Source organism: Drosophila mauritiana, chromosome 3R (assembly GCF_004382145.1).
Source record: "Drosophila mauritiana strain mau12 chromosome 3R, ASM438214v1, whole genome shotgun sequence".
Classification (NCBI taxonomy): Eukaryota; Metazoa; Arthropoda; class Insecta; order Diptera; family Drosophilidae; genus Drosophila; species Drosophila mauritiana.
Window position 1 is genome coordinate 7,297,269 of NC_046670.1, and position 27,998 is coordinate 7,325,266.

Below are 27,998 nucleotides of genomic sequence, written 5' to 3' on the forward strand. Positions count from 1 at the left end.
CACAGACACATAAAACAGAAAAGTTTCCTTAAACGCTGCATGGATTGTTATTTCTGTTTTCCTCATGCTGCTGCTCCTGAGCTCGAAAATAGAACCAGAAAAAACACATGGGAGAAGAAAAAAAACGTTTAACAGTCGGTGCCACACTTTCGGCCAGGACATTTATACGGTTTGTTTTGAAGTTTTTGCCTTTCAACTTGAAATTCGCTTAAAGAAAACACGCATATATTCTTTCGTCAGGGAGAGTGGACAAAGTGGGTGTAAGTAAACCTTATTTCTATGGCTTCCATGGATCTGAACATGGCTTCGATTGGACACTGATTTGACAGATATTCGACAAAATGGAGCGTGTGAATCGCACCATAAGAAATAAATTACGAAATGATATTCAGTCAGCTTTTGAACTATTGGTATCGTCATACAAATCCTTACTCAATTTGTGTATTTACTTTATTCACCCCTCAATAAGTATTATCATTTGAATTTGACTTTCACACTTCCATCGTTTTATTTGAACATTTTTAAGTACATACAATATTTCTCACTGAAGCAGTTGTTCTATTTTGTTTTAAAATAAATAATTTTCTCTACTTATATATTTGTTGGTTGTATATAATATCAATTTAATTCAAACAGGTGCAGCGCACAACATTAAGAACCCTTAGTACTTCATTGCTCTTGGAATTGTATTTTATGGTGCTTGGGTTATAGAGAGAGCTCGGTAATACTTAAACGACATTTTATTTACCTCAATATCTCCGTAGGCAAGAACTTTGCACTTTGCGTTTTCGATTGTTGTTAGTACTGTAATGTCATGTAAAATCCACATGGATAACAGGCTTAAAAAAGATTTTATCAATTCTAGAATGTTTTAGCAAAAGCTAGCCAAACTACAGAGGCACTTCACAGGTGATCTAAACTAATCTAATCGAAACGCTCTAACCGTCGACTACTCAAAAGCCTTTTGTCTTTTTATATCCATGAAAATAAGCCTAGCGTGATTTAGTTGCCTCTCTCGTTTAGTATGAGGGCCTGAAGCCATTGCGTTGCGAAAGAACCGAGTCGGGGCTCTTCAGCTCCATGGCCAGTTTGTAGCCCAGTTCAGGACGACGATCTCGACCCTCGGCCATTGCCTTGACCTAGAATAAAAAATGAATATTACGAATTAGAAAACAATGATTGTTATTTCTCGGTTTAAAAAGCGTGGACATCACCTGATTGGTGTGGACTATAACGCCATCGCTGGTGTTGACCTTCTCCTTGGTGTGCTCGATGTCGTGGACATCAGTACCCCGGCAGCAGTCGTCGATGAGGATGGTCCTGTAACCGGCGGACAAAGCATCCACGGCCGTGGCGCCAACACAGACGTCATAGGCCAATCCGCACACATAGATATCCGTGGCGCCCTTCATCTTCAGCTGGGCATTCAGAGTGGTATCCGATAGCTTCTTGTTGTCCCAGAACACCGAATACGAGTCCACCTCGGGATTAGTGCCCTTGTACACCTTGATGCCGTGGTCCACCACCTTGAGGTCCTTGTGCAGCTCGGCTCCCCACGAATCCTGGACGCAGTGACGTGGCCACAGGCGCTGCTTCATCGGCGGCGGTCCTGCGAAAATGACCGTGTCAAACACCTTGGCGGAATCCGAGTCCAACTAAAGAGCGGGGGGAGATGACAAAGCGGATGTCTGTTAAGTGTCCGACACTTCCGTTCAATTACCATCGACGTCTTACCGAGGAGGACTCGTCCATGGGGCGCATTTTGACATTATCAATAAATGAAACGTGATCGCTGGGATGCCAGTCCAATGAGTAGAAGACGGCATCAAAGTCCACTGTATCCAGCAGCTTGTTGATGGGCTCCAGTATCTGCAGTGAAGGTGAAGTTGGGATAAGAAGCTGGTTAGGAGGCGGTGGCACTTTACACACAAAGTCAACTTGAGAGCCGGGCGGAGTCCATAAAGCGACGAGACGGAAGTGCGTGTTATTAATTTTGACAAATTTTCATGTACCAGCCACAGAGCCATGTCAGTTGCCAGATGGAAATGGAAATGGAGTGGGCGTTGGAGTGGCATTGCGGGGCACTGAATGCGAGAGCGAGCGGGAACGAGAGATCTCGACGACTTCCGGCGTGTGTCGCAGCGCGGAAGCGACTTAAGTAAAGCATATCCGCTTCCGCCTCTGCACTCCCCCACTCCTTCTCTCTCTCGCTGCCTCTCGCTGTCTCTCTCCTCCATCTCGCTTCTTATCCCTGGAAAGTATCTGGTATTGAGGTCTGACATGCAGAGCGCCCATCCCCCAGGACCAGCTTATCCTCATCATCTGGAGCGGCAATGACTTTGGCTCGAACCCGGTCCGGGCCGGGCCGGGCCAGGCCCTTCATTTTCATTTCTTGTTACGCTTTACTTTTTTATGTCCTTCCGTCGTCGCCGCTTACCGCACCTGTCGGGGCTAAGCTGCTGGCCAGGTAGCTGCCACATTAACCACCCGAAAACCCCGCCCACCCGCATCCATTTGTGACTCCGGAGCTCACCTCGTGTCCTTGCTGCTGTGCACTGCAATTACTTATATCCAAGGAACCACTTATAAAATCATTTTGTACATCAACAATGAGGAACGCGTTCACCGGTCGCACAATCTGCCAGAGAAGAGGAGAAGAAAAAGCGAGAGATGGTGAGTATCACGAAAATGTTACAGCGGGAAACATGAGCAGCCACGAAAAAAAGGAAAACAGGAGCAGGGACAACGGAAAAATGAAAGAAAATTGTAAGAAAAATTGTATGGGCAAAGTAAGTGAAGCAGGCGTCACAAAGGCGGTACGGGGTGCAAGGTGAAAGGAGAGGAGAGGCGTGGCAAGGGGGCGGGGCCGTTTCTGGGCGGACCCAGAGTACCCGGAGCACAAACATGAAAAGCTAAAAAGAAAATTTGTATACATATATGAGCTCTGCATTAGCGTGTGCGTGTGTATCGGACCCTTTGTGTGTGCGTGTGTGTGCTCTCCGTCGACTGATGAGTTTCTTTTTTCGCCGACCGGCGTTATAAATGCGTTTTAAATGAAGTAAAAGCCAGTCAAAAAATAAGGGAATACAAAAAATAGAAATCTAGAAAATCATTAGGTATAGGGAATTGTGGATACGCTTTCTATAAAAAGTAGGTAAGCCAAGTCAATCTTTTTTGATATTTTGTATTCATATATAAAGAATCATATTAAGGGATAATTATTAACAATTGGATTTGTTTTTAACTACAAACAAATTGTAAATAACATTTAAATATTAAATTTACGTTGCCTTCTATTTGTTCAATTTTAACATTTATAGGTATAATTTTATAGATAGTTCGCTTCATTGTCTTATCAATTTCTCCTTTTTGAATGCAAGTACTTGTTGCTCCAAGGAAAATAACATTGAATATTGTGATGTTTTACTTCAATTTAACCCATTTAAAGTATTTTTTTGTGGCCAATCGTTGTTCGCCATCCATTAAATTTCTTTTTTCGTAGAGCATCTAAATTTCTCGTACAAACTCACGCGCAGACTTTGGCAAACACAGACGCACAGGGAGCAGCTCGTTAGGTTGTCATTGCTATCTTGACTGGCAGCAGGAGCAGCGGCATCATCAACAGTGTCGAAAGCATCATCAACAGCCCCATCCCCCAACCCCATTTCATCCCCATCCCCTTTCCCAACTGAATTCTGCTGCTGATGCTCCTGCTGCCGCTGCCGCTCATCCTCGTCCTCTGTCGCATCCTCGTGGCTCACTGTAAGCTGATTATGTTCGAGCATATTTAAAATTAGTGAAGCGCTTTTAATTTGTTATTTATGTGCACGCTGATTATGAATGATTATGATCTATGCGCAAACACAGACGCAGTTGCAGCTCCTGCTCCTGCTTTTGCTTCTGCTCCGGCTCCGGCTTGTTGTCGTCCTGCTGCTCCTGCTGCTCCAGCTCCTCCAGCTCCTTTTGATTTGTGTTGTTTGGGCTGGCAGGGCATTTAAAATATGTCATCCAGCTAAATGCCTTAAAGCGCTGGAACGTGAGCTGCAGCTGCAAGGATCCACAAGCAGGTGAACTAAGGAGTTCTGGGCAGCGGGGAGACAGCGCTTAAGCAGTTGATGATTTATCACCATGTTGGCAGTCTCACTTGCCACTGGGATGCAACCACTTTGGATGCCAAGAGCGGAGAAAGGAGATAGCAGATAGGAGGCGCCAGGCGGTGGAATGGAGCCCACAGTCGAGAGGAAGTGATTTACATTTACATGGCGAACATTCTCAACATTTTGAGAATAGTTTCCAGCTGAGGAGCAGTGGGCAGGGGGGCTACTGCAGCCAGATAATAGCCGGATCAAGGTAGTTAATGTATCAATTTAGCCAAGTTCGTGTGTGTCGGATGGAAACCGAGTGTCTAAGTGAAAGGAAGTGTTGGGTAATTTGGGTTCAGGGAATGCCCGGGAAGATTAAATGCCCGGGCTACGAGAAGCGACAGGATCTGCTGCTAATATGACAATAACTCCTGCTGAGAAAATGTTCTCGGCAAGATTGGTTGCTCATACGACACGTTGTACGCGATAGCTTACATACCTTACTTTACAAACTCAAGCAGTCCGGAGGCTACTCGAGGTCCTTGCTTAATTCAACTACAAATCAAAACTAACCCCTTCTCACTCAAAACTCAACTCCAAACAATTAAGCCAGACAAGCCAGGGAGCTGAGCCAAGTTAATAACTGGGGGCAAACACGGCCAAAGCCACAAAAGGCTCTGTATAAACGGGATGAAGGTGGAGACGGAGATGGCAACCCCGCTGTCTGCCGCAATTTGCACATCAAGTTGCTCTTCGCTCACCTCAAGAAATCAGGGGCAGGCTTCCAATTACGGGCCATCGGGCACAGATGCTACCCAAGATCCAGCTCCGTCATCATCGCCCATCATCGTCCGGCTGCTGCAAAACTTGGCAAATTAACACGCTCCCCATCCTCAACTGCTGGCCAATATAAACAAGTGACCTCTGGGCCTTTGTTATGGCACAGCCCCCCGGAAATCGGCATCTTAATTTAAAGTTAAAACTATGAATCTCTGATGAATGAGGCCGTCGCACTGCTCCCTCCACAAACATGCTACAGTTAAATTAATTATTGAGGGCTAGATGGTGGGGCTCAACCACAGGTTGGTTTTTCGGGGAGGATGGAAATTCTTGGCACCTTTCGGTAACCACAGCAAATCTTAAATTCAAATTACACTTTAACCCGAACAAAGGGAACAAGTTATAGGAATAACTTTGTCAGATCCACACACACTCTTGCTCGGGGAAAACTTTCTTCTTTCGGTTCGACTCAATTTCGGTGGCAAATAAATTTCAAAATCCGTAAAACCCAGAGCGTCGACGTTTTTTGGGGTTACCGGGAACCACCAAACCCAATCCCAATCCCAATCCCAAATCGGGCGCCCAGGCCAACTTCAATTCATTCAGGCAGACAAACTGTCAAAGTGTTCGTGTGTCTATGGGTTTTGAGCCAAAAAAGTTGCCAAGCTAAACGAGTGACGACGAGACGAGAGCCACGAATCGAATCGAATGGAATGGAACTTGCTATTGAAGTATGTGCCAAAAAGGCGAACGTGCCGAAGCCAGACCAGACACACCCACATGGCAGACTTGCCATCCATATATATATATATATATATATATATATATATATGTAGGTACATAAATTTGGTATAACACATATCCCCAAAATGTACACCTTTCGGTGGAGGGGCAGCGGAGGCAGGTGCTAAAGCAATTTCCGCTCCGAAATTGTTGCATAAGTTGGTGGCTGCCAGTCGCCGGAGACTCCCAAGCGTACATACATACGTACGAGATATACATATATATGGGAACAGATATATATATACAAATATATTTCGCATAGGCAGACAGTCCTCATCGTCCTGACAGTTTTGTGGACTTGTGGGCTGAACCGGGCTGGGCCTGACAGTTGCTGGAAAATTACATTATACAATTTATGCGGCTGCCAGACAGCCGGGCTGAGGAGTAGAAAGGTGGGAGCTGCAGCCGCCAAAAGAAGTGAAAACTAACTATAAATAAGCGCCCAGAACTTACGCTGCTATTCGGGTAAAGGTGGCTTGAGTTCCGACAGAACTTATGGATGGTGGGAAATTGTTTTGCTGAGCCGATTTCGATTAAGGCTAAAGTTTGGTAAGGCTTCTGCAAAGGTATCTAGTACGAGTATATATTTGCACTTTGTGTGGAAATGGGTGGTGCACCTTTTTCAGACTTTAGGCTTATCAGTTTGATGCCAAAAAGAAATGGAAATACTGCAGAAATTGTTAATTCTTTAACGATAGTTAGTTTTTTTAATTTAGTGCGTTCCTTTACCTACAATAAGTTTAATCATTTATCACATTTTAAAAATCATTAGTTGATTTATTACCATAATATTTTAACTGCGCCAAGAACCTGAAAAATTTCCCCGCAATCACTGGTCACCCAACTGACAGGAAATCAAATTGCAGATTCTCGTCCTTTTTTCTCCAAATTTACATTCGCGCCACGACGGCCGGATTGGCCGGCCCTAGTTAACCTGTAATTTATCGTATTTTTTCGCTGATTCTGTTCAAGAGCTTAAGAAATGGCGACTCATTTTTCAATAAAGTCCAATCAACTAAAACCAACTCTCAGACTGGTCACTAAATCAGTGAATCTGGCTCCTTCTGGTCATCCTGGCCTCCCTCTCTCTCTGATTTCCTCCTCCGCTGCTGTTCATTTCCGGTGACTTTTTCGGGGGTATGTTATAAGTCATTAACTTTCTAAATAATCGCCGCAGCGTGTCAACTTTGGTCGTTAAACTTTCATCAGTCGGCGGTGGAAGCAGTGGAATCGGCAGGGCTCGACCGCCAGGCGAAAATCCAGCAAGCCAGCAAACCAGCAAAAATTAAGCTCGGAAAAATTGGGCTTGGAATCGAGCGGGGCAAGCACAGGAAAAACTGAGCAAAATTTATAGCACGATATTATTTTCCGCTCGGTGAGCAGAGAAGTTGTGAGGCGACTTTTGGCACTCACTGTAATTCTTCTGCCCGCCAAGACATAGAGCTCTCGCCGTGTCTTTTTCGGTGTTGGTGCGTAACTGAGCACAAAAAAATGTCCCACATTTTGTGCCATAAATGAAGACATTATAAACGACACTGTCTGCTTTTGTGTCGCTGCATGTGTGTGTGTGTTTGTGTGTGATGTAAGTGTGTTTGTAAGTGGGGGCCAAGATTAACGGTAGACATTGTAAGACACTTAAAGCTGTTGAAGATTTTTGAGTTGCTTTATGGCCAGGAGGTTCAATGAACTATATGATGATGCCTTGTATGATATATGACTACCACGCCCACAACCCACCGCCCAACGCCCACGCCCTACTGCGTATGTGTGCGTTTCCACAAAGGAGCAAACGAGCAGGTGAGGTGGCCATAAATTTATTATACGAGAAATAAGAGCAGTTTAAAGAAATGAAATATTTACGAACAAAGGAGCCCGAAATGAAAAAACGGCATGTACTTGCACCTGAAAAGAATGCCTCTCGCAGTCAATTGAAAGGGCCGAAAATGTCAAAGGGAGGCCGCCCAAACAAAAGGAATAGATTCGCATTAAATAAAGTGCCAGGCCAGCGAGTTTATCAGGAAAACGCTGCGTTGTATATGTCCTTTCACCTTTGTCAATTAGTATTTTAAGCAAAGGGACCCCAAAGAACCCCAAAAACTGAAACTTCACCTCAAGGTTTTTGTCCCTCGTCAAAAACACGGCTCCCAGAAACGTGAAAGCCGCAGCTTTTCACGCTCGAGGCACTTTCCACATTGGAACACGGAAAACCGAACTCTGTGCAGTTGGTTAAAAAACATTTTCTGCACATTTAGGCACATAAATTACGCACTTTCGGGCGGGCAAATGCAAACACAATAAAAACATCAAAACGAAAACGCGCCTCATATTGAATTATGCTTGTAAATCAAAATTGGGGTAAATAATGGACAGACAGTCGACGACGACTACCTTTCACATTCAAACGAATTCTGGACACGCGCAATCATTCGATGGAGCCACGGTCGTATTATTTCCATAAATTTGCTTTCATTTCCATTTCCGTTTCCGCAAGTTCAATCGATTTCAATGTGCAATACCGTCCACACCGATATATATACACATATATATATATAAATGTACGAGTGTATTTATAAACAGACAGCCGCAGGAGCCGCAAAATATTTAGCGACCGATGCAAATGATTTATGGCGTTAATGTTCTATTTATGCGTTTATTTAATTTGCGTCTGTGTGTGTGTGTGCCAAAGTTTCATCCTCATAATTCTAAGCTAAACCGAAACCCTCCCCCCACCGCTCGTTCGTCCATCAGTTGATTTGTTTATTATGCAAATTTTTGGGCTTGCCTGTTGTTTTTCCTTTTTTTAGGCGCTGCGCTTCTCTTTCTGATTTCTGGCCATGCCCCCCGCCCATCACACAAACATTAAACTGCAAAATTACCATTCATGCAATTCATGCGGAAATACAAACAAAAGTCAATTTTATGGGGCGGCATTTTTCTGTCGTTTTTTTTCGGCTAAAGCCCCCTTCCAACTCGACTTTATTTCATTCTTCGTGCAAAAACTGCGAATGCGTAAGTAGGGTTTCGTTAGGGGCTGTCATTTTTTTAAGTGTTGCCGTTATTACAATATCAGCTGCCGGAAGATTTCATTCGCTCTGCTTTTTATACGTTAATAAATTTTTTATACAATATTACACAATTTGGTGTGCGCCAGCGGAAGGGGCGGTCCCTGTGGGCGGGGCTAAATGGCATATCAAAAATAAAATGATTATTCTTTTCCTCGCTCCCAAATAATTTGTCGCGTGACAATGGAGGGCAGGACTCAACAGGCAACGGCAACACATCGGCTGCCGCCACCACTGCGTATACGTAATGGGGATGCGTCTGTGGGTGGATTGTTAAGAGAAGGTCATCAAAGTTGATGCCTCCGTGTGGTAGGTGGACAAAAAAAAAAGCAAATACCCTGCTGGTCTACCATCACATAACATAAAGCTACGAAATATACCTTATATAAATGGTAGAATGATACATGATTAAATCGAAATAAAACGAAAATCTCTGCCCTGAACACCTTTTAACCATTAACAAAATGCAGAAGGTCTTTAGCAAACGTTCTTAAGTCCAACCTAACAACATAGTAAAATTAAAAACTTAAAGCAGCTTAAAGGTATTTTGTATATCAGGTGGAAACTCATCATTAAAAGTTTTTCTGTCGGGAAGACCGCCGAGAAAAGGGTGGAAAACTTTATACATTGTGGAAATATTTGAGTATTAAAGAAGTTTCAGGCAGTTACAGGTATGATTACGTTTTCGCTACGTGCATCATACTCTATAAATGCCAAAAACAATTTAAGGAAAAACGTCAATGAAGCTCAGTGTACTAAAATATGTAAAATATAAATTCTGGATAAACTATGCTCTTCAATGTAACGAAAACGATTAAAACATATGTATAATCTTTGCCTAAATCTAAAAGTACTCGTAAATGTAGAAATGAAACAGGAAACACCATTCAACGAAGAATCTAGTAGAGATTTTGGCCCAAACAAGCAAACAACTCGTTTTCTCCCATTTACTTTCACATAAAATTTTATTCAGATTGTTTTATCAATAGGCCAAACTTTTTAGAGAACATTTCTCGCCAAACTTTGATTTCCACTCGAGGAAAAGGATGAAAATCAAAATCCGCCGAGCTTCAAGTAGCTTAAAGCCGGCTGGTGCAATAAATAAAGAAGTCTTTGCAAATTGGTACCATCACGTACGCAATTTTATGGCAGCGACTGTGGCAAACAAAGTTGTGATGCGGATGGAGATGTGCAAAAGTCATAGACTACAACAATAAAATTATTTGAAATTTTTTCTGCCCATTTCTATTTTAATATGCTGGGGCGGAAGACGGAGAGGACTTGAATGCAACTTGGTCCATAATTCCCAACTTCCAGTTCCCAGTTTTCTGTGGCATTTTATTTGTCACGCGTTTTTATCTCTTTACGTGCGGTGTCTGGCCACTGTGCCAGTGTGTGTGTTCGTCCCTCTGTGTGCATGTGTGCGTGTGTGTGTGTGTGTGTATCTGTGTGAGGCAGTCCCGGCATCGGATTATCACATTTGCATATGCCGCCGCCTGCTGCTTCTTCTTTGTGACAGGCCAGCACAATGATGATGATGATGATGGAATGGAAATGGGGATGCGGATGCGGATGGAAATGGGAATGGAGATGGAGATGGTACGCGAAATACGAAATGCGGAATGGAAATGATGATGAAAGCATCCCTGGGAGACCCATGACGTGTGACATTCGCTGTAAGCGACATTTTACCGCTGCCCAATCCTCCCCCCAAATCCTCCCAAATTTCCTCCCCCTCGGAACTCCTTGGGACGGCGACTGATCAGGATTGAATTACACACACAATCCGAGTAGTCGGCCACTTTGATTGCAAATTTTAGCTTCATGTGTGTGGGTTTGGGTGTGTCTCTTGCTGGTATCGCGATACATGTTGACAAATATTTTATTATCACATTTTTTATGATTTTACGAGTCCCCGGATATGAATCACTGAATAACGCAAAACGTTAACCGCAAAACAAGAATTCATAAATAGTGCGAGAAAAAAGGCAACAAGGACGTGGCAAATACTCTCGACTCTGGCTCACCGTTTTTATCCACTGGTTCCAACAGAATTTAAACTCCTCCCGGTCGATGAAGCCATCGCCATTCGTATCGAAGACGGCGAATATCTGCTCAAGGCGCTCGGGGGGCACATCGTAGATGAGTCCCTTGTCGTTGCGGAACAGAGCTCGACAGATTATCGAAAATTCGGCAAGACTCAGGCGGTCATCACTGGAAAAAAATAGGATAGAAATGCGGAAAAACCCATGTATGATGATAAGTGACAAATCGTTAAGAGTTCAGAGGCATGGGAAATATGAGAGACTCATACGAACAAATTACCAAATGGGTTTGACTAAAATGTGCTTAAAAAGTTTACAACCTTCAGTTTTTAGTTATCAATTAACCAACAAATTTTGGTATTATTATATATTATTTGTAAACATCCTGGCTATATAAAATAGACATATTTTCAAAAAAGAATCGTACGATATATTTGTTTTATTATTTTCTGTTAAGTTATTAATTCACTTAAAGGTTCTTCATTTATCAAAAACTTAACGTCAGCCAATTCGTTCTATCATACGAACTTGTAAATTGGTTTTTCCAAAGTCGAAATAAAAATCGAAGTGCCTGACAGAGCGTTTTTTAACCAGACACATTTTATTTCAGCCATTTGCATTTATTGATTCACTCTACAAATGTCCCATATAAAAAGACTCAAAATGTCAATTAGAAATAATGCACGCCATTTTACGTTGGACAGTCTGTTATAAAATAAAACATTTTAATGGTTGTTTATTTATTTCAAACGACCGACGATATGCGTCCAATATATGTATATTTCCGCGGAGTTTTATTATTTGTTTATTTGTTTTGCCATATAATCTACTTTGCGGCTTGTGGTGCCAGTGTGTTCAGAAAAGCCATACACAATTATAAAGGTAATTATATAATTTTGAAGGGAAAATGTTAAAAATAAAAAGCTACAAAATGATCTGCGTTCCAATTCGAGATTATATAATTACAGGATTAATTTATAAATAGTTGATTACTGACGTGTGCGTGTAATTCAATTAGTACGAAATGCCTTGGATTTCGCCAAGCTCGTCGCTTCTAGCAACTCACCTGTCCTTGTCGAATGCCGTGAAACAGGCGTCCATTGCTGATCCGTTTGAATCTTCGATGACAATTGGCGGTGTAGGTGAATCCATAACGGCGACGATGTTGCCAACGTCCAAACAAAGCCAACGAATCCAGCAGCGAACTCTCACTTAATGAAGCTCCCGCAGCCAGCTGCAAGTTAAAGTGAAGCCATCAATAATAACAACCGCACACACAGGGCCACACACGTAAACACTGTTGGGTGGAAAAGCTATTTTTCTTCAACAGAGTGGGTGCAAGTGCCACCCAGCCAGCCAGCCACCCATCCACCGCCCACTCACAGAACTCTCTGCGCTCACGTTGTTGTTCTTGTCACTCTGGGCCCGGCTTAGCCCGCTCAGCTCGAACGCTTGCCAGTTACTGAAAAACTGGCTGACTCGCTGGCTGACTTCCTTCTGCTCGTTTCGATGGCCAAGCGCCGCTTGCCTTCCCATAGTTTTATCGAATAAACAACAGAAACGACCGTCCGCCCGCCCCACGATTCCACAGCTTTTTGGCCAGGCCAGGCCAGGCCAGCCAGCCGGGGCATTGTCATGGCGACGACGTCATCTTGTGGTTTATTTTATTTATTTGATTTTCACCGTGTACGGGCTGCGGCACTCCCACACCCACTTTCCCACCTGCCACACCGCCCACTCAACCAACCATCCATATCCATCCAAGCTTTTGTGGCGGCGCCCGCAGACGATTACCTGGCGTTTTTCCTAATCAAGGAAGTGCGCATTGTACACTGAAGCAGATTTATCTGTGCTCCCCATGTTGTGTCTACAAAATTTAATGGGAGACGGGCATTGTTTAAGTAATTTAATTTATATTTGCACTCAACGGTAACGTAATATGTGCTGCAAATTTAAAGGCTGCAAATTGATACAAATTAATATCGATTTACCCACTCAGACATCGAAAATAATCCAGGTGGTAATTCATTTACGCATTAACATGTTCTGACACAAATTCAAGGTAATGTGCAACAACAACAAAATATTTATCTGAAATGGAGCTCTTAAATAAATAAATAACACTTTTTGCAATAGTTTACAAAGTCATTTTGCAATCAAGTAAGTGTTCTATTTACTATTTTTTACTTTTAAAATATAAATCAATATGTATTAAATTTAACGTCTATAAATTTCAATATCAGCATTTTTCCTTCTTGATTCTTACATTTATGCAATATTTAACTATGCAATGCTATCGAATTGCCATTATTTCTTTCCCTGTATGTGCAGTGATTTCCTGCTGTTCACCATAACTTCTCACCGGATTTTTGGGGCAAAGTTAATGGCGGGACACCGGGAGGCGAATATGAAAGTTTTCGACATTTAGCCTCGAAATGCGGGCCCTCAGAACGTCAGGAATCGGAGTTGATTGTTGTGGATATGTGAGAGGTTTTGAAAAGCGTCAAATAAGTGAAAGAAGTTGAAGGATCCGAAGAAAGGAAAGTTTACGGGGGCCAAAGGACCGAGGTACAGTTGCGCACGGCGCTCTTGAGTTGCCATCTGCTAACAAGGCCAATTGCGTTGGCTGCTTTGGCATTTCTGACTGATTTTCCACGCTCGAGTGTCAACTTTTCATCTAAGTTAACAAGGTAACTCGGAATTTGCAAAAGCTTCCACTTCCTTTCTTCCGCTTTTGTTACACTTGCCTTTTTGAGATATTAGTTTTTAAGCCTCGCTTCTCGGATTTCTTCTATTTGAGTTTCGTTTTACAAAAAAAAAAAAATCTCCTTTGGCTGCATACATTTACCTGCTGCAGCTTATAACATTTCCATTTTCCCAAAGCCTAAACCCCTTTTGCCGCATTCCTTTTCCATTCGCCCGGTAAGCCACAAAGCCATAGATTTCCATTTAACTTTTAGTCCTATTTCATCCAGAGCTCCCAAAGCTAAGCTCCCAACATTGTGACCTGCTCCAGCTTCTGCCATTTGGCCATCCTTCCTTTTTCTAGTACAACTAATGCGCAGCAGGCGATAAATTTAAATTTGGACGGCAATGTATGTGTGTTTACTTAATATTAAAGATTTATGCACAATATGTTGGCTGCACAAGGTACAAAAGGCAGCAATAAAATAAAAAATATGCCCATGATTTATGTGGTGGGGGGCAAAAGTCTAAGGCAGGCTGTCAGTGATCGCCGAATATCGCTTTAAATTGCCAAGCAAAGATGGATAGCCAGATACAATAACAAGTTTGCGGTTTCATTTGGCCAATAACTTTTGGCCGGAGATAAACAAACATAAACATGAACAAAATGCCGGCGAGCGATAAAAATGCGCATAATTTCGCTGAGCTCGGCAGAAAGTTTGTCCAAATAAACTTAAGTACAACTCCCAACCTTAACCGCCACCCTCCGGGTTGAAATACAAACCGAAGCCGCTGCTCAGTCAGAGGCGCCCCGAAACACACTAATTGAAAACTATTTTTGGACGGCAGCCCTCCTGGGAGCCCGGGTATCCCTGGGTTTTGTGGGCTTTTGAGCCTTGGGTCTCGGGTTTCTGGCTTCTGGGTTTCGGGTTAATATGTAAATGGCGGATAACGCGAAATGTGCAAACTTTGGCTGCGAAACAATTTACGCGGCATTAAGCGAAACGCGTGCGCACACCTCACCTCATGGACTCTCCAGCAGATTGCTTTCGATTAAAGTTGTCGACGTCAAAGTCATTGACTAAATAAAGAGCATCCATAAAAGCGGCAAAGTAGTTAGCCCCCCACCAACCAACCAAACCGAAACAAACCAAACCAAGACGGCCAAAAAGCTGAAGAAAAAACTTTGACAATTTGAAAAGACAGGGAAGGACGAACGAAAGTTCCGCAAATGAAAGCCAGCCAAGCAGCCAGGAATAAGAGAGAAATAACGAAGCCAGCACGTGTCCCGATTATGAGTTCCACTGCCAAAGGTGACAAAGGGGGGTGGCATTTTCCAGGTGGCGCTTTTCGGGGGTTAAAACTTCAGTTGTGCCACGGAACAGATTTCAAGTTTGCCCCCAATAGATTTTGATGGCCATGAATTGCCGGCAACTGCGTGATACTTCAGAGCTCTGAAGGTTAAGCAGTTTGAGCTTGTGGTGGAAACGTTTTTTGGGGCGCTTTTAAAAACACCTGGGATGGGGGTGGTGGTGTTCCACAAATGCACTTGAGCAAATACAGTTAATAAATCATTTTGTATTCTATATAAAATAAGAGAGTAAGCCTTGAAATATTGATAAAATGTAGAACAAGTGTAACATGACCTAAAACATTAACGTAGAAACTGAAGAAATATTTTTCATTTAGATTTCATGGTAAAACAGTAAGAATAGCCAGTAATATCAAATCGAACATAAGTGCTAATCACAAAGGTGCGACTTAGCATCAACTTGTTTTATCAATTTTCATAGCAACTTCCGCCGCCCTGCAATGCCAACGAATCCGCGCGGCACTTGAAAACTTCTAATGCTCTCCGCTAACACGAAAAAAGTGGGGAAACTTTAAGCTGCCGCCATAAGTCAGCTGGCAGGGGAAGAGCGGATGCGGATGCGAATGCGGATGCTCCATCCGGCGGAGCAGAGTTAAGGCGCTCGGGAAAGTGGCGATGGGGGCGAAAGTCTTGCATAATTTGCCTGCGAAGCGCTGAAAAGTAAATTACCGCCTAAGACTTCCTGTATTTGTTGTTTCGGCAGTGGGCGTGTCAAAAGTAGCTTGTCACGGCGATGGGATCAGCTAATAAACCACGCATCTCGCATCCCGGGCCACAGCTCAAGCAGCAGGAACCGATGAGCAGACGCGGCAGACGCGGCAGACAAACACAGGAAGCCAGGAAGCATGGAACCCAGGGCCAAGTGGAGCATTTAAGAGCAAACGCCTTTGGGGCTCGTCAATTGAATTGCCAAAAAATTTAGCAGCTTCTGCTCGGCTGGCTCTGGATGGGGTGAATTGGGTGAATTGGGTAGGCTCAGATGATGGAAAGTGGGGAATGGGAATGGGGATAGGGGGTAAATCAGGCAGCGGTAAATTGGTATTAAAGCGAATTGCCTATACCGAACTTCAACCTGCATGCTTTTCTATAAGGCAAAAAACACAATAAAAGGACATATCTTTAAAATACATGTCTTTTGTTATAAACTCAATCTGAACTTGTTTTTTAGAACATACTCTACTCAAGTCTTTTAACAAAATTGTCTAAAAACGTGGAAGGAAAAGCATTTTTTCAACAATTAATTCATTTTACAGCGTTTGATTTTCAAGTAAGTGACATTATACAATATCGTTGGATTTTTATAGATTTTTTTTTCCAAGTGCACATAGGGCTGGGCCTTCTATGTGTGCTGCCTATAAAAGGCTTTCAATTTTTTGTGCTGTCTGCTGGCGCCTGGTTCTTCTCGTATAGGTTTAATGCAGGCACGTCAGCAGCAGCAATTTGGAAAGGAGCAGCCGGAAAAGCAGAAGCAGCAGGAGCAGCGATGTGGATGGTAGCGGCGGCAGGATCAGAAGGACGACAGGCTACGACATTGATGGATACGCAGTTAAGGAATGCCGAGTCAGCCTTTGCCTGCAGTAGGTGTCAGTCAGTTCCTCAGTTCGTCAGTCAGTCATCACAGCCTTCCATCAATCCATCCACCCGTCCATGCATGGGTGTGTGTGTGCCATGGGTGGCACGTGGTTGGCTTTTATCACTTGTTAGTATCTAAAAATACGTGGCCCACATGCCGTCTTTCATTTCATTTCAGTTGGTTCGGTTCAGTTTGGTTTGGTTTTTCGTTCGGTTTTCCGTTCCCAGCAACTCTAGCAGCACCTCCTCTCTCTGTCTCTCTCACCTGAACCGCGCTTAAATACAAAATGATAAATTGCCATTTTGACTGCGGTCCCTGGTGCGGCCTCCGATCCGCAAAACCCCCCCGCCCGTCAACCTGGCCGCCCACTTTGACCCCCGGCACTGCAATAACGCAATGAACTGAACTCCACTCCGCACCACTCCACTCAGCTCGTCCGAGTCCCAGTTTGTTTTGGCCTCGAATGCTTGCTGCTTTTGCTTTTTGGCCTGCAAACTGTTTTTGGCGCATTGGCTGGGCTGAAAAATGTTGGCGTTACGCGCCGCTGATGTCGACGCCCAGATAACATTAAAACGCGAATACGTGGCTTTGCAAACACCAGGACCACTATGCCATGCCCCCTCCCACCAATATCCATACCAAAAAGCACACCAATGCCACTACCACTGCCACTGCCAACACCAAGACAAACAGGCACGCACACAGGCACATCTGCATGCCCAGATGGAGAAGATATGGAGGAGCGTTAATGGGCCGCCTCGGATCGTTGAATCTCGAAGGCGAGGAGGGCACAGTGGTGCAATAGTGCCAAATGGAGCACTCTGCTCCTGGCCAACTAATGGATTTGAAGAAAATGGAATTGCTAAAAGGATAGGAGCCTCGCAGATACATTTTTAGATATGCCCTTTGCTGGTGCTTTGCAACTTAAGTCAAGTTAAGATCCAGATAATGAAGATAGTATTTAAATGGTAAAGTATTTCCCAGATCCTGAATAATTTAAAAGATACTAGCAGCAAACCTCTATTTTTAGTTCAAATTATATAAATCTAAAGGTATTGGTAACAATTTGTAATTTAAATCGTTAAATTGAAAGTGTTACTGAAACTATTTAGACAAAAAGTCCGCATTGGGCCGTTTATAACTTTTGAAAGCCAAAGGTCACCACACGAATGTCAAATGGCAATTGAAGTTCACAGAGTTTCATTAAGTTTTCAACAGCTAACTGCAAACGCACGCAACCTTTGCCCGATTTTTTTTTTAATCTTCATTGAAATCGCACTCGACTACGGCTTCCCCAGGGGAAAGTGACCCTCCTTGGCCCATCGACCATTGAATATCCAGTAATAAACACTTTGCCGCACTCTCGGCCACCTCGGCCGGGTTAATATGGAAGCCATCCACACACAATTACCCATAAGAACCCTTTTGGCATTACACCAGCTCTGCTCAAAGGCCATGAACAGCACATCCACATCCTCATCCTAATCTGACATTGCAGCTTATCCCCGAAACAAAACGATGGAGGAGCCAGATGGCATAGGGGTTCCATTTTGGGATAGCACAAAAAAAAAGAAAGGAGAAACCACTCACCGCTTAGCCAACTCAATTTGGTGGCCATCATTGCAAACGGCCAAAAACACGGACAAAACAGTCGCAGCAAACTTCAAATGGCAAATGGCGCACAACTTCATTTAAAAGGCATTACGACAAACATTTGGCCAACAACTCCAGCAACGACAACAACAATGCCAGCGCCAACAGCAAGGATAACAACTACAGGCAGGACGACAACAACAGTTTGCACCTTTTTCGGCAAAAGCGTTGACATAAACGCCGGCCCATTAGCATTTTTTATGCATTAATGACAAGCCACAAAAATGGACACATCGTCATGCATATGAATGAGCCGAAGGAGGCGCAGGATACCTATCAGTGTGTGAATGTCCCAGTGTGTGCGGATGTGTGTGTGTGAGTAAGGGAGAATGACTGTATCTGCCAGGACACTCGTGCATGTGTGTGGGTGTGGCGACAATAGACACTAAAACTCATCAAACGAGCGAGGGATAAAAAGGGTCGAACGCAACGGAAGCTGAATTGGAGGGTGCCCTACATACAAATTAATTGAACTGCTTTCGACTGATTGCAGTCGATTGATCGGAATTCGCGCTCCAGAATTTAAAAAACGCAGTGTATCACTGGATTCCTTTACAACCAATATATAACTAGCCAATTTATGAGTAGTTAACAGAAAATTAGTTTCTCCAATATGGCAGAATTTTAATTTATATAACTAACAGCTCATAAATCATCTCTTAACTTTCAATTACAACTTCTACTTGCAAAACTTTAAATGAAAGGATAAGAGTCATGGATATATATTGGAATCAATCCATTTAATATAATACGGATCGCTTAACAAGATCGTCTACAAATCAATTTGGAAAATTCTCCAGTAATCTCCAAATTCCAGAACCTATTAAAAATCAAATATTTTTTCGAAAGCCAATAACTTTTTGGCCAATGTGCCTGGCTCACACTTTTACGACCTGTCCGTGGCTTAATAAATTCCGGCTCTAAAAAGCGGTGGAAAAAATATTTTTGACAAACTGCGCATAGATGGCGTACGCTGAGATAGATGACGCCTGTGTTGATAAGCGCTCCCAATTGCGGATGTTTTGAATAATCGATGCTTCCTGCTTGCCATGCATACGTGTGTATGCGTTCGTGTGTGTGTGTGTGTGTCTATGTAAGTGTGTGTGTGTGTTGGTCCTTGTGCTGGCTGGGCTGTGTGTTTGCCCAGGCCCTAGTTTATTTTCCTTTCTATGGCAAACTTCGCTTTTTTCGCTGATTTTTTCACATAAATTTCAATTTTGAATCGCTGGCATTCTGCATTCATATGCAAAATTTCTCTTTTCTCGTCTCCGCCTTTTTATTTGCCAATTAAAAACAGCCGCAGGCTCCGTCCTCTAGAATCTCCCAATCCGCATTGCTGCCGTTGCTGATGCTGCAGCGTCGAATTTAAATACAAATTGTTTGCAGTTCCTTCTATTTTGGGAGGAGGCACTCTGGGCCTTAGTGTTTCTCCACCTGCAGCGGACAAAAGGCAAAGCCAATTGCAGGGTGTTGCATTTAAATTGCACATTGAACTTTGACATTCCGATAGCAATGCAGAGGCAGTCCCAAAAGCGATTGACGATAGTATCTGGCAGTTGCAGCCGCAGCTACTGCCTTTCATCCTTCCAGTTTCGCCAGTTTGTCCCGGGAAGCGCAATTTATTGGCCAAATATGCAAGCGAAACGAACTGCAGCTAAATGCAAGCAAAATTGCAGCCATCGAGGGGTTAAGATCCCACATAGCTCTAAAAACAGTAGAACTTTAATAGTTTAAAGTTTTCATATAACTTTTTTTAGTTAATTGCCTTTGCACTCCTTTAAAAGGTTTTTCCAGTTGACCTATTTCGGAAAACTCATTCGTGTTCAAAGTCAAAAAACAAAACAAAGCATTTCGTATCATATTACTTCCATTTGATCTTTAAAATCTTTCAATAAAAACTATTTTTTATTTTTTATATAATATGGTTATATTTAGCCAAGTTCTACTGTATCTATAAAGTTTGCCTGGGCACGTGTTGTTAGCTTACGTTACTGATTGCGTCATGAAATATTGAAAGATTGTTAGGCAAATTGCAAAAGGATTGGTTGGAGGCGTCCCCTGTTTCTATGGCAAATGCAGGTCATGCATTCAACTCGCAATTTATTCAAGGCCATTCCAGAAACCTGAAAAGGTCACCGCAAAGTGACTGAGATTTCGAGTAATTTCACTTCCAATATGGCAACCAGAAATAAACTTGCCGTGGCAATATGCCTTTCTAGAAAAGGTCATGAACTATGCACATGAGCCAAAGGAGACATTTAAAGTGGGTTTTGTTTAAAATATGTTTCCTGGTGAACTACGAATATGCAAATTAAAGATAAATTCCAACTATATTATGAACCTTAATGACATACCTAAGTTCTACATAATATGTCTGCTCTTTAAAACTCTGCAGGATATAAATGTGGAGCGCTAGGGATAGTCCTTTCTAGGCATTATATAAGCCGAGGCCGAAATCGCTTTGTAGAACGCACACCCAAGGAGATAAGTACACCCTGTTGTGCACACGCATTCAAATGGGCATTCAATTCAGGTCACTGGCCAGGATGCCGAGAATTTAGCCCGCAGAGCGGGATGAGCGCCATTGATTTGATTTGATTTCAATTTCGGGCCACTTTAAATTGTCTTAACCCGAACGCAGGGTGGAAAAACTAGATAGCTATAGGCAGATAGGTCCGGACTCCGGAGGACCTTTCTCAGCGATTTGGGCCAGATAAATTAAGTAGCTTAGCAAGACAAAAGGCTGAGGGAGAATGGTCATCGAGGCAAACGGTTAAGCTGCTTTAAATCAGAACCCCCGAAAATATCCTAGGCCAGCCGCCCATCAAACTAAGTCGTTTGGGGGAAAATCGGGGAAATTCGGGGGAAAAACTAAAATAATAATAAGAGATCGGGGGCCGGGGAGGATGGCAATCTTCGTTCAAGTGGAAGCAGCTGGTTGATTGATTGATTGATTTAAATTAAAGGCATTAAGCGGTCGGCCGGACGTTGGATTTAATCGATCAAGGACACCAAGGAGCGGCACAATTTCCCAATTGAAAATTACTTTATGTGCGCCTACGGCTGCTTAACTTCATCGTAATGTCATTTTCGAGCCCTTGGACCGGGACACTTCACTACAGGCTCAGTTCATCTTATGTCCTCGTATTTTATGACACAACCAGGCGGCGCCAGAATTTACGTGGCTCCTTTGGGCACCATCGCCTTTCCTCCGGCATACCAAATAAACCAACAAATCAATTTGCCAGGTGCCAGGACACCGACGTCAGGAGCTACGCTTAGCTTTATTTCACTCTTGGCCGAGATTTATGGGCCGAGGGCGCGTGAGCTGGAAAAAACCATCGGAGCAGGCCGAAACTCGAAGATGGAGAGAGTGTGAGGAACCGGCAAATTGTTTTTGTCTTTCCTCAGGACTTTATTTTTTTGTGCCCTTCTTAGCCAGTGGCAGAAGGGAAAAAGGACAGTTCAACTGCTAGTCGCTGGGCTTTTGCTGACCAGTCAGCATTTATTATTTATAATAGTAGACGGCTCACCTTTTTTGCCTAGCAACCTTTCCTAATAGATGGCACCAATCCCAAACCCAGCCCCAGACCCAATCCCAGCACGGAATTCCAATCCCTGGCCAATCCGCCACCACCCACTAGAGCACTTTGTGCCACATTCAATTGCTTTACCGGTTTGTTCCTAGCCGGGCTTCTTTTTGCTCTGCCGGTATTGCTATCAGTAAACATTTTATTGTCACACACTTGGCACAAATGGGACATCGCCGGCTGGCACCGACTACCCGGTTTCCTTGGACCCACAGTTGGTCCCCAGAATCCAGTTTCCAATCCCCAATCACCCACCACAAGTCGGAGTCCCTGGCTCGTAGATCTGGGCTCTTATGCGGCAATCACGGCAGCAAACAGTCAACAATGAGATTTGTTTTTGGTTTAAGAGTCTAAGAGCTTTTCAATGCAATCTGCAATAGTCAAAGGTAATTCAGGAATCAAGTGAGTGCTGTAATGGTTTTCTATTCTGTTCAAAGAATTCCATAAAATATGGTAGCTAATAAAAATTCTACTGGAATGCTGTGGAAATTGCAGCTCGTAATAAAGGAGCTGTCAAGGGGAAGAACTATAATTTAAGGTAAAGCGTTTTGTGCATTTCGCTTACTATTTTTGAAAAGGATCTCGCTATTTAATATGGCTTTTTAGTAGCGCATTGTATTTTCATATTTTATTAAATCACTTCTTAAAGTATTTTAACAAAATCTTCATTGGATAACAAAATTCTTTAGGAATTCTTTAGAGATTGTTGAGAAACTCTTTTAAAATACCACACCCACTCCGTGCATCGAGTCCAAGGAACATTATTGTTTATTTATCGTCTTAATTCGCTCGTTCTCTATTCATTTTTTCTTTGCCCATCGATTTCCTGCCAACGCTTTTTGTGATATTTTCCTGATTTTCCGATTATTGTTGTTGGCCTTTCCACCCAAACCCCCCGTTGGCTTACCTTTTTCCTTTTTTCATGGTCTGTTAAGCCTTTTCGGTCATTTGACTTATTGGTTTTTGCACTGCCCTCAGTGGCGAGGCGAAAAAGAGATTGTAGTCCGACGGATTCAGCATAATGCAACTGGGCAGGAGGATTCGGAGCAGGTGGGTGGTGTGGCGGTTGGTACTTGATGGGAAATGCGTTCATACGTAGCCCTAGGCTGCAGTGGATCTGTGGACTGTTTGCCCACCCAACATCCCAGCCACCCACTCACATGGAAGGGGCGGCGTCTGTTTGTCTTGTCCACTTCCCACGGTCATGTGTCCTTCCTCTCTATGTATGTGTGTGTCTGTGTGTGTTTGGCCACACACAAAGATAGCTGGGTGTGCGAATCTCTAAAGAAAAGGTCGCCATGGCGTCCAAACACACAAGCAGCCAACACCACACATAATGGAGGAAAATATGTGCTGCACAAAAGAAATCGGCGAGTGAGTGCAACAAACAACGTATCAGGTTACACTCTCTGTTTATAGTCACGAGCTGTTTGCCACACAAATTTGTATACCATTCAAATTGATATAAATAATACAGCGCACATGTCCGCAGCCAGGATAGACAGGACATATATTATGGAAATGTGATTTGTGGTGCATATTTGTCTTTGAAAATTTGAGATATTTCCCTCTTTCATTGTTCTGCCAATCGGTTTACGAATGGCAATAAAATTGTGTATCACGTTATATTGCTGTATACTATTAGGGATGAGGAATTGAGCCTTGCAGAAAGAATACTCGTATCAAAGGATACTGCAGAAAAGTAAAGAAAATCCAAATGGACCCCCAATCCAAATAAATCGTTAAAAAAATGATACATATTCCCTAATGACAAGCCATAAAAATGTAAAATAGTAAAGGAGAAGGACGGAAGCCACAGTCTATCTTATAGACTTAAAATATTACGAAAGAGCTGTGCTGTCCTTAATAAAAGTTCAGATTTACCCTTTTGAAAAAAGCAACTAATTAGTGTACAACTAAGAAAGCGGTTGGAATCCCAAACAGGTTGGACTATTTCTTTTATAGCCAAACCCTGCAAAAGTCGAGAACTTTTTACTTCCTTCATTTTCCCCTGCAAAGTGCAAATGTTTTCTCCATAAAATATGAAGAAAATTTTGATTGTATAATTTAATTAGTTTCAGCACTCAGCCGGTGGAAGGGAAACTCCATAAATAACCCATTAAGTGGCCGCGGAAACTTTATCTGCCGTCGATGGTAATCATCCCAGTTAACCGAAACTGCCGGGACTTCAGTCCATTTGAGTGGCTTCGTTCAATTTCAAACTGTTGTGGGCAATTATTGTAAGTTTTTCGCTTTTCATTCCATCTGTTCTCAATTTCGCTTTAAGTGCTGCCGACGCTGCCACGCCTTGTTTTCAATTAAATGAACACACCCACCGCCCACCAGGCACCACCCACATCCCACCACCCACCGGAGCTGTTCCCAATCGCTGGTTTCATTATTACCGCGTTGCCAAATACAAACAAGCCAAAAACAGAGCAAAAACAAAGAAAGCGTAAAATCCATGAAAATTGTTGCCGCAATATTGAAAACGCGCCGTATTTGGGTCTTCGTCGCCCCAAGTAGCCCGCTCCATAGTCCCTCAGTACAAATTGAGCAACAAAACCGCCCACAGCCCACCGCCCACTGAACACCACCCACCGCCTACTCCGTTGGAAAAGCAAGAAAAACAATCGGCAGCAGATTAAGTTCATGCCATGCTGCAGTTACATTTACAGTTACAGAGTTCCAGGACAAGCCCGACGACCCCCTCTTTCATATTCATTTTTGCACACACTTTGTGTTATATGTGGGCCAAAACAAATGTTGCCCGAAACCGATTTTCACCCGAAACTGGGGAAAAACCAACCCATACTGAGCATCCTTTCAAAGACTCTTTCAGCTTGCGCTTTTCAGGATCATTGGCAGCGGGTTCGCAATCGTTTTGTGTTTTTTTTTTTTTTGTTTTGCGAGGGCCTGAGCAAACGTTGCGAAAATATGTCACAACATTTGTTACACATTTTCGGGTCAATTTTTTATTGCAACGGGCGACTCGACTCTGCATAAGCCGGGCGCCACCCACATGTTCCGAAATCTTGTCACAGCTGCTGGCAACTGCCTTTCCCTGGGAAAACCCTACACACACATCCCAAAAGTCCCAATCCCAAAGTTCCCTTTTGCTCCCCTCGTCGAGTGCCATTGACACTAGCGTGTCTTTCAATTAAAATCCATTCAGCTGTAAAATCGTAAACAGTTTTGTGCAGAGTGCTGAACACCCCTGGGTCTGCTGATAATGGTGATGAGGAAACTATTTTGTCACTCTTAAAAATACATTGATAACCACTACAGCCAAATAAGAAGAAAACAAAGTCGATCTTCTACTGCTCGAAGTTCCAGCTGTGTCCTTTAAAAGCGCTTTTCATTTAGGTATAAGGACACATCTGTATGTATTGTTCAAATAGATAACATCTGTTTAATCGGGCTCCATTAATTTGAAACAGAATCTTAAACCCAAAGAAGGCTTTTGGAGAAATTGAATAAGATAATTTGAAATTCCGCCATAACTAGCTTTCATTTAAATATGCTGCTAAAAAATAATTAAATCCATTTAGAAATGCCGCTAATGATTGACTTTCAGTTCAGTTTCAGCTATCTAATGCTTTTCTTGCCAATTGAATTTATAATAGATTTTTAAAATGAACCTCCTTTTGTTAGGCACCAAAGCAGTGAACCTGCGTGACAACTCAGTATGCCGGACTGATTGGCCTTTTAGCTACTGGGTATCAGCACGCGAGGCAGCCTGAATGACTGCAAATTAATTATGCACAACAAACAGATGACCCCCAACCGGCGAACGGCGACCCGTGTGGCAAAGACAACAGTATATGTACATTTTCCATGTACTATGGCGCAGCACAACAACGCCAAGTCCGGCGTCTGCCGTCCGGTTTGTCCAGTAATTGTTGCTTTAATTGTTGTGCAATCCCCCAAACCCAAACCCACACCGAAGCCCAATCCCAATCCCAATTCAAAAGCCTGAGCTCGGAACCCCAAGAGCCCCACCCAAAAAGCCGGCACGAATCAGCCTAAGCTGAGGCAAAAAGGGGATGGAATGATCGGAGGCTGCTTCGCCAATGTCGACCGCAAATTAATTTACAACGTAAACTGCAAAATTGAAAATTATGTTGTAATTACTCAATTCTGACGTTTTTCCCATTGACCCAAATTTATGGGGCCGTGCACCAACACCAACTCATAAGCCACACACATACACACACACACACATACTGGCGCACATACATATTCAACGCAAGAGTTGAAGGCGCTTGCTTGTGGACGCTTCTTGGCTAAGCTCTTGGATTTACTGGCACTGGGAGAAAATACCCTTGAATACCTCAATCTGTCTGCGATTATAATACTATTTAAAAAATTTATTTTATAAATCAAACATACTTAGCCAACTTGTGCAAATGCAAATCATACTTGTATAATAAATATAATAACAACTTTATTTCGCCAAGTGTATTATGTCTAGCCTCAACCTTTGTGCCAATTTAAATGCGTAATTATAACGAGTGCCAGAGAGCAGTTAGAGTCCGTTCTGGCCTGCATATTAATTACGTTCACGGCGCCGCACAAAAGCGGAGTCCTGAAAGCCAGAAAGGAGAGGAAATCTTGGCAGGACCAAAGCAGACAATAGGAATTTTAATCAAGGATCAGCGTGCTCGAATTTATTTAAAGGTGGGCCATCGGAGCACCCCACCCACGGAGTGCTCCGCTCCTGGCCCCAAGGCGCTCTGGTTGGTAATCTGGTCAGCGTGTTTCAGGCATGCCATGAATGCCTTGCCTACCTTGCCCCTTTCCCAGGCCCTTCTATTCACAAGCACAAATGCCGGCCAATTGTGGGGCTCCGTGAAGAGGGGACAAATAAAGGCTAATTAAGAGCGGAATGACAAGGTGAAGAAATGGGTTTTCATTGTTGCTCCCAAGCTGGGGCCATATTCTAAGATGGTACAAACTCACGATCCAAAGGTATTTAACCTGTTTTCTTATAAACACACTATACTCTTTTCCGTAAATCTTATTAACTTTTATTACCTGCAACATCGAGATGAAACTATCAATGTAACCTAAAAATATGAATTCAGTCAATTGGATTTTGTATCAACTAATCGCGTCAGGCTAAAAATAGAAACACTAACTCCATTACCATCGGTTTGCCTCTGACTGGCCTTAAGCGCCCATCTCTCAAGAGTTTCCGTAGTGTAGCGGTTATCACGTGTGCTTCACACGCACAAGGTCCCCGGTTCGAACCCGGGCGGGAACAGTCGAAAAAGTTTTTTTGCCTTTTTTTTATAAAATATTTTAAGGTGTTTTTGTTACACTTTGGGCGAAAAAATAAAAACTTAAATGAGGGTTATCTACTTAGATTTCTAATTAGTTGGTTACTTTTACAAGCAACCACTCGATTTAAAAATATAAAATGGCTTATGTTAAACACAAGTTAACAATGTTTTACTACGTATTAGTGTTGTGTCGTTCGTGAACGAACGAACTTATTCCTCAAATTGAACTAGGATTACCCAACACTACTACGTATGTATTTAAAGAATTCATAACTTTGTTCAATACGTAATATCAATTATTTTGCGATAACATTAAATTTCACAAATTTTCACATTACAGGAATTAATTGGAATGTAATTTACATCAGCACAATGTGCTCTATGTTAGCATGATAAAATACATATTTTCATACATTTGATTTAAAATTTTGTTCATCTAAAGCCGTATTCATTTTTATTTTGAAGATTTGAAGGGCTGGAGAAATGTTAGCTTGCGCAGACAGTTAACAGAATCATAAGCTTTCGTACCGGCTTTACATATGATATGTATGCTGAAGCTCAAAGTTTGTGCTTTACACTACCCAACAAAGATCGACACCCAATAATTATGCGAACGAGAAAATAAAACGATTTCAAACCTTTAAAACATTTAATTTCACCAGAATTCCCTTGACTTTTTTGACCCGCGTTTTTATAAATTTTCACGAATCACACTCTTTATTTGCCGTATAAGAGAGCTTTCTCTTTCGGCTACTTACCACGCGATAGTCCAAAAGAGCTTTGCATAAACAAAACACTCAGAGCTTTCACAGTCCACGCACAGAATGTAGTAGCAATGTCAAATTCGTGATTATCAGCGTTAATTGTACAATATTATGATTTATTTGAGTTGTAAATCTTCACAGCAAGCACAGGCTGTAATTATACCACTTAGAATTCGTTGAGGTAGTCGATTTGTTGAGATAATACAAACATTCCCGAGAAACTCTAAGAACTCGCCGGTTGGAGGGAAAAATTCGCGTCCGTCAGCTGTGAAAGCTTATTGCCAACTGAGAGAACCGGCATCGAGAAAAAAGCCTTATGCAATT

The 27,998-nt window shown here is 42.8% G+C and overlaps 1 protein-coding gene and 1 non-coding gene across 3 annotated transcripts; one reads left to right on the plus strand and one right to left on the minus strand.

Moving 5' to 3' along the window:
* Window positions 1–483: 483 nt before the first annotated feature.
* LOC117144024 (nicotinamidase) lies at window positions 484–27,957 on the minus strand. Of its 2 annotated transcripts, XM_033308981.1 has the most exons (8): window positions 27,884–27,957; window positions 27,669–27,825; window positions 11,819–11,986; window positions 10,735–10,921; window positions 2,534–2,638; window positions 1,735–1,869; window positions 1,215–1,655; window positions 484–1,139 (listed from the first exon to the last, which is right to left on the minus strand). In XM_033308981.1, the coding sequence occupies exons 3-8, from the start codon at window positions 11,902–11,904 to the stop codon at window positions 1,020–1,022; spliced, it is 1,074 nt and encodes a 357-aa protein (XP_033164872.1). In that variant the 5' UTR covers window positions 11,905–11,986; window positions 27,669–27,825; window positions 27,884–27,957; the 3' UTR covers window positions 484–1,019. The 2 variants fall into 2 exon arrangements, with proteins under 2 accessions (XP_033164872.1, XP_033164873.1); XM_033308982.1 differs by lacking the exons at window positions 27,669–27,825; window positions 27,884–27,957 and adding an exon at window positions 12,136–12,205.
* Window positions 26,819–26,891, plus strand: Trnav-cac. Its single transcript has one exon. It is a non-coding gene; the product is annotated as a tRNA-Val (tRNA).
* Window positions 27,958–27,998: the final 41 nt, after the last annotated feature.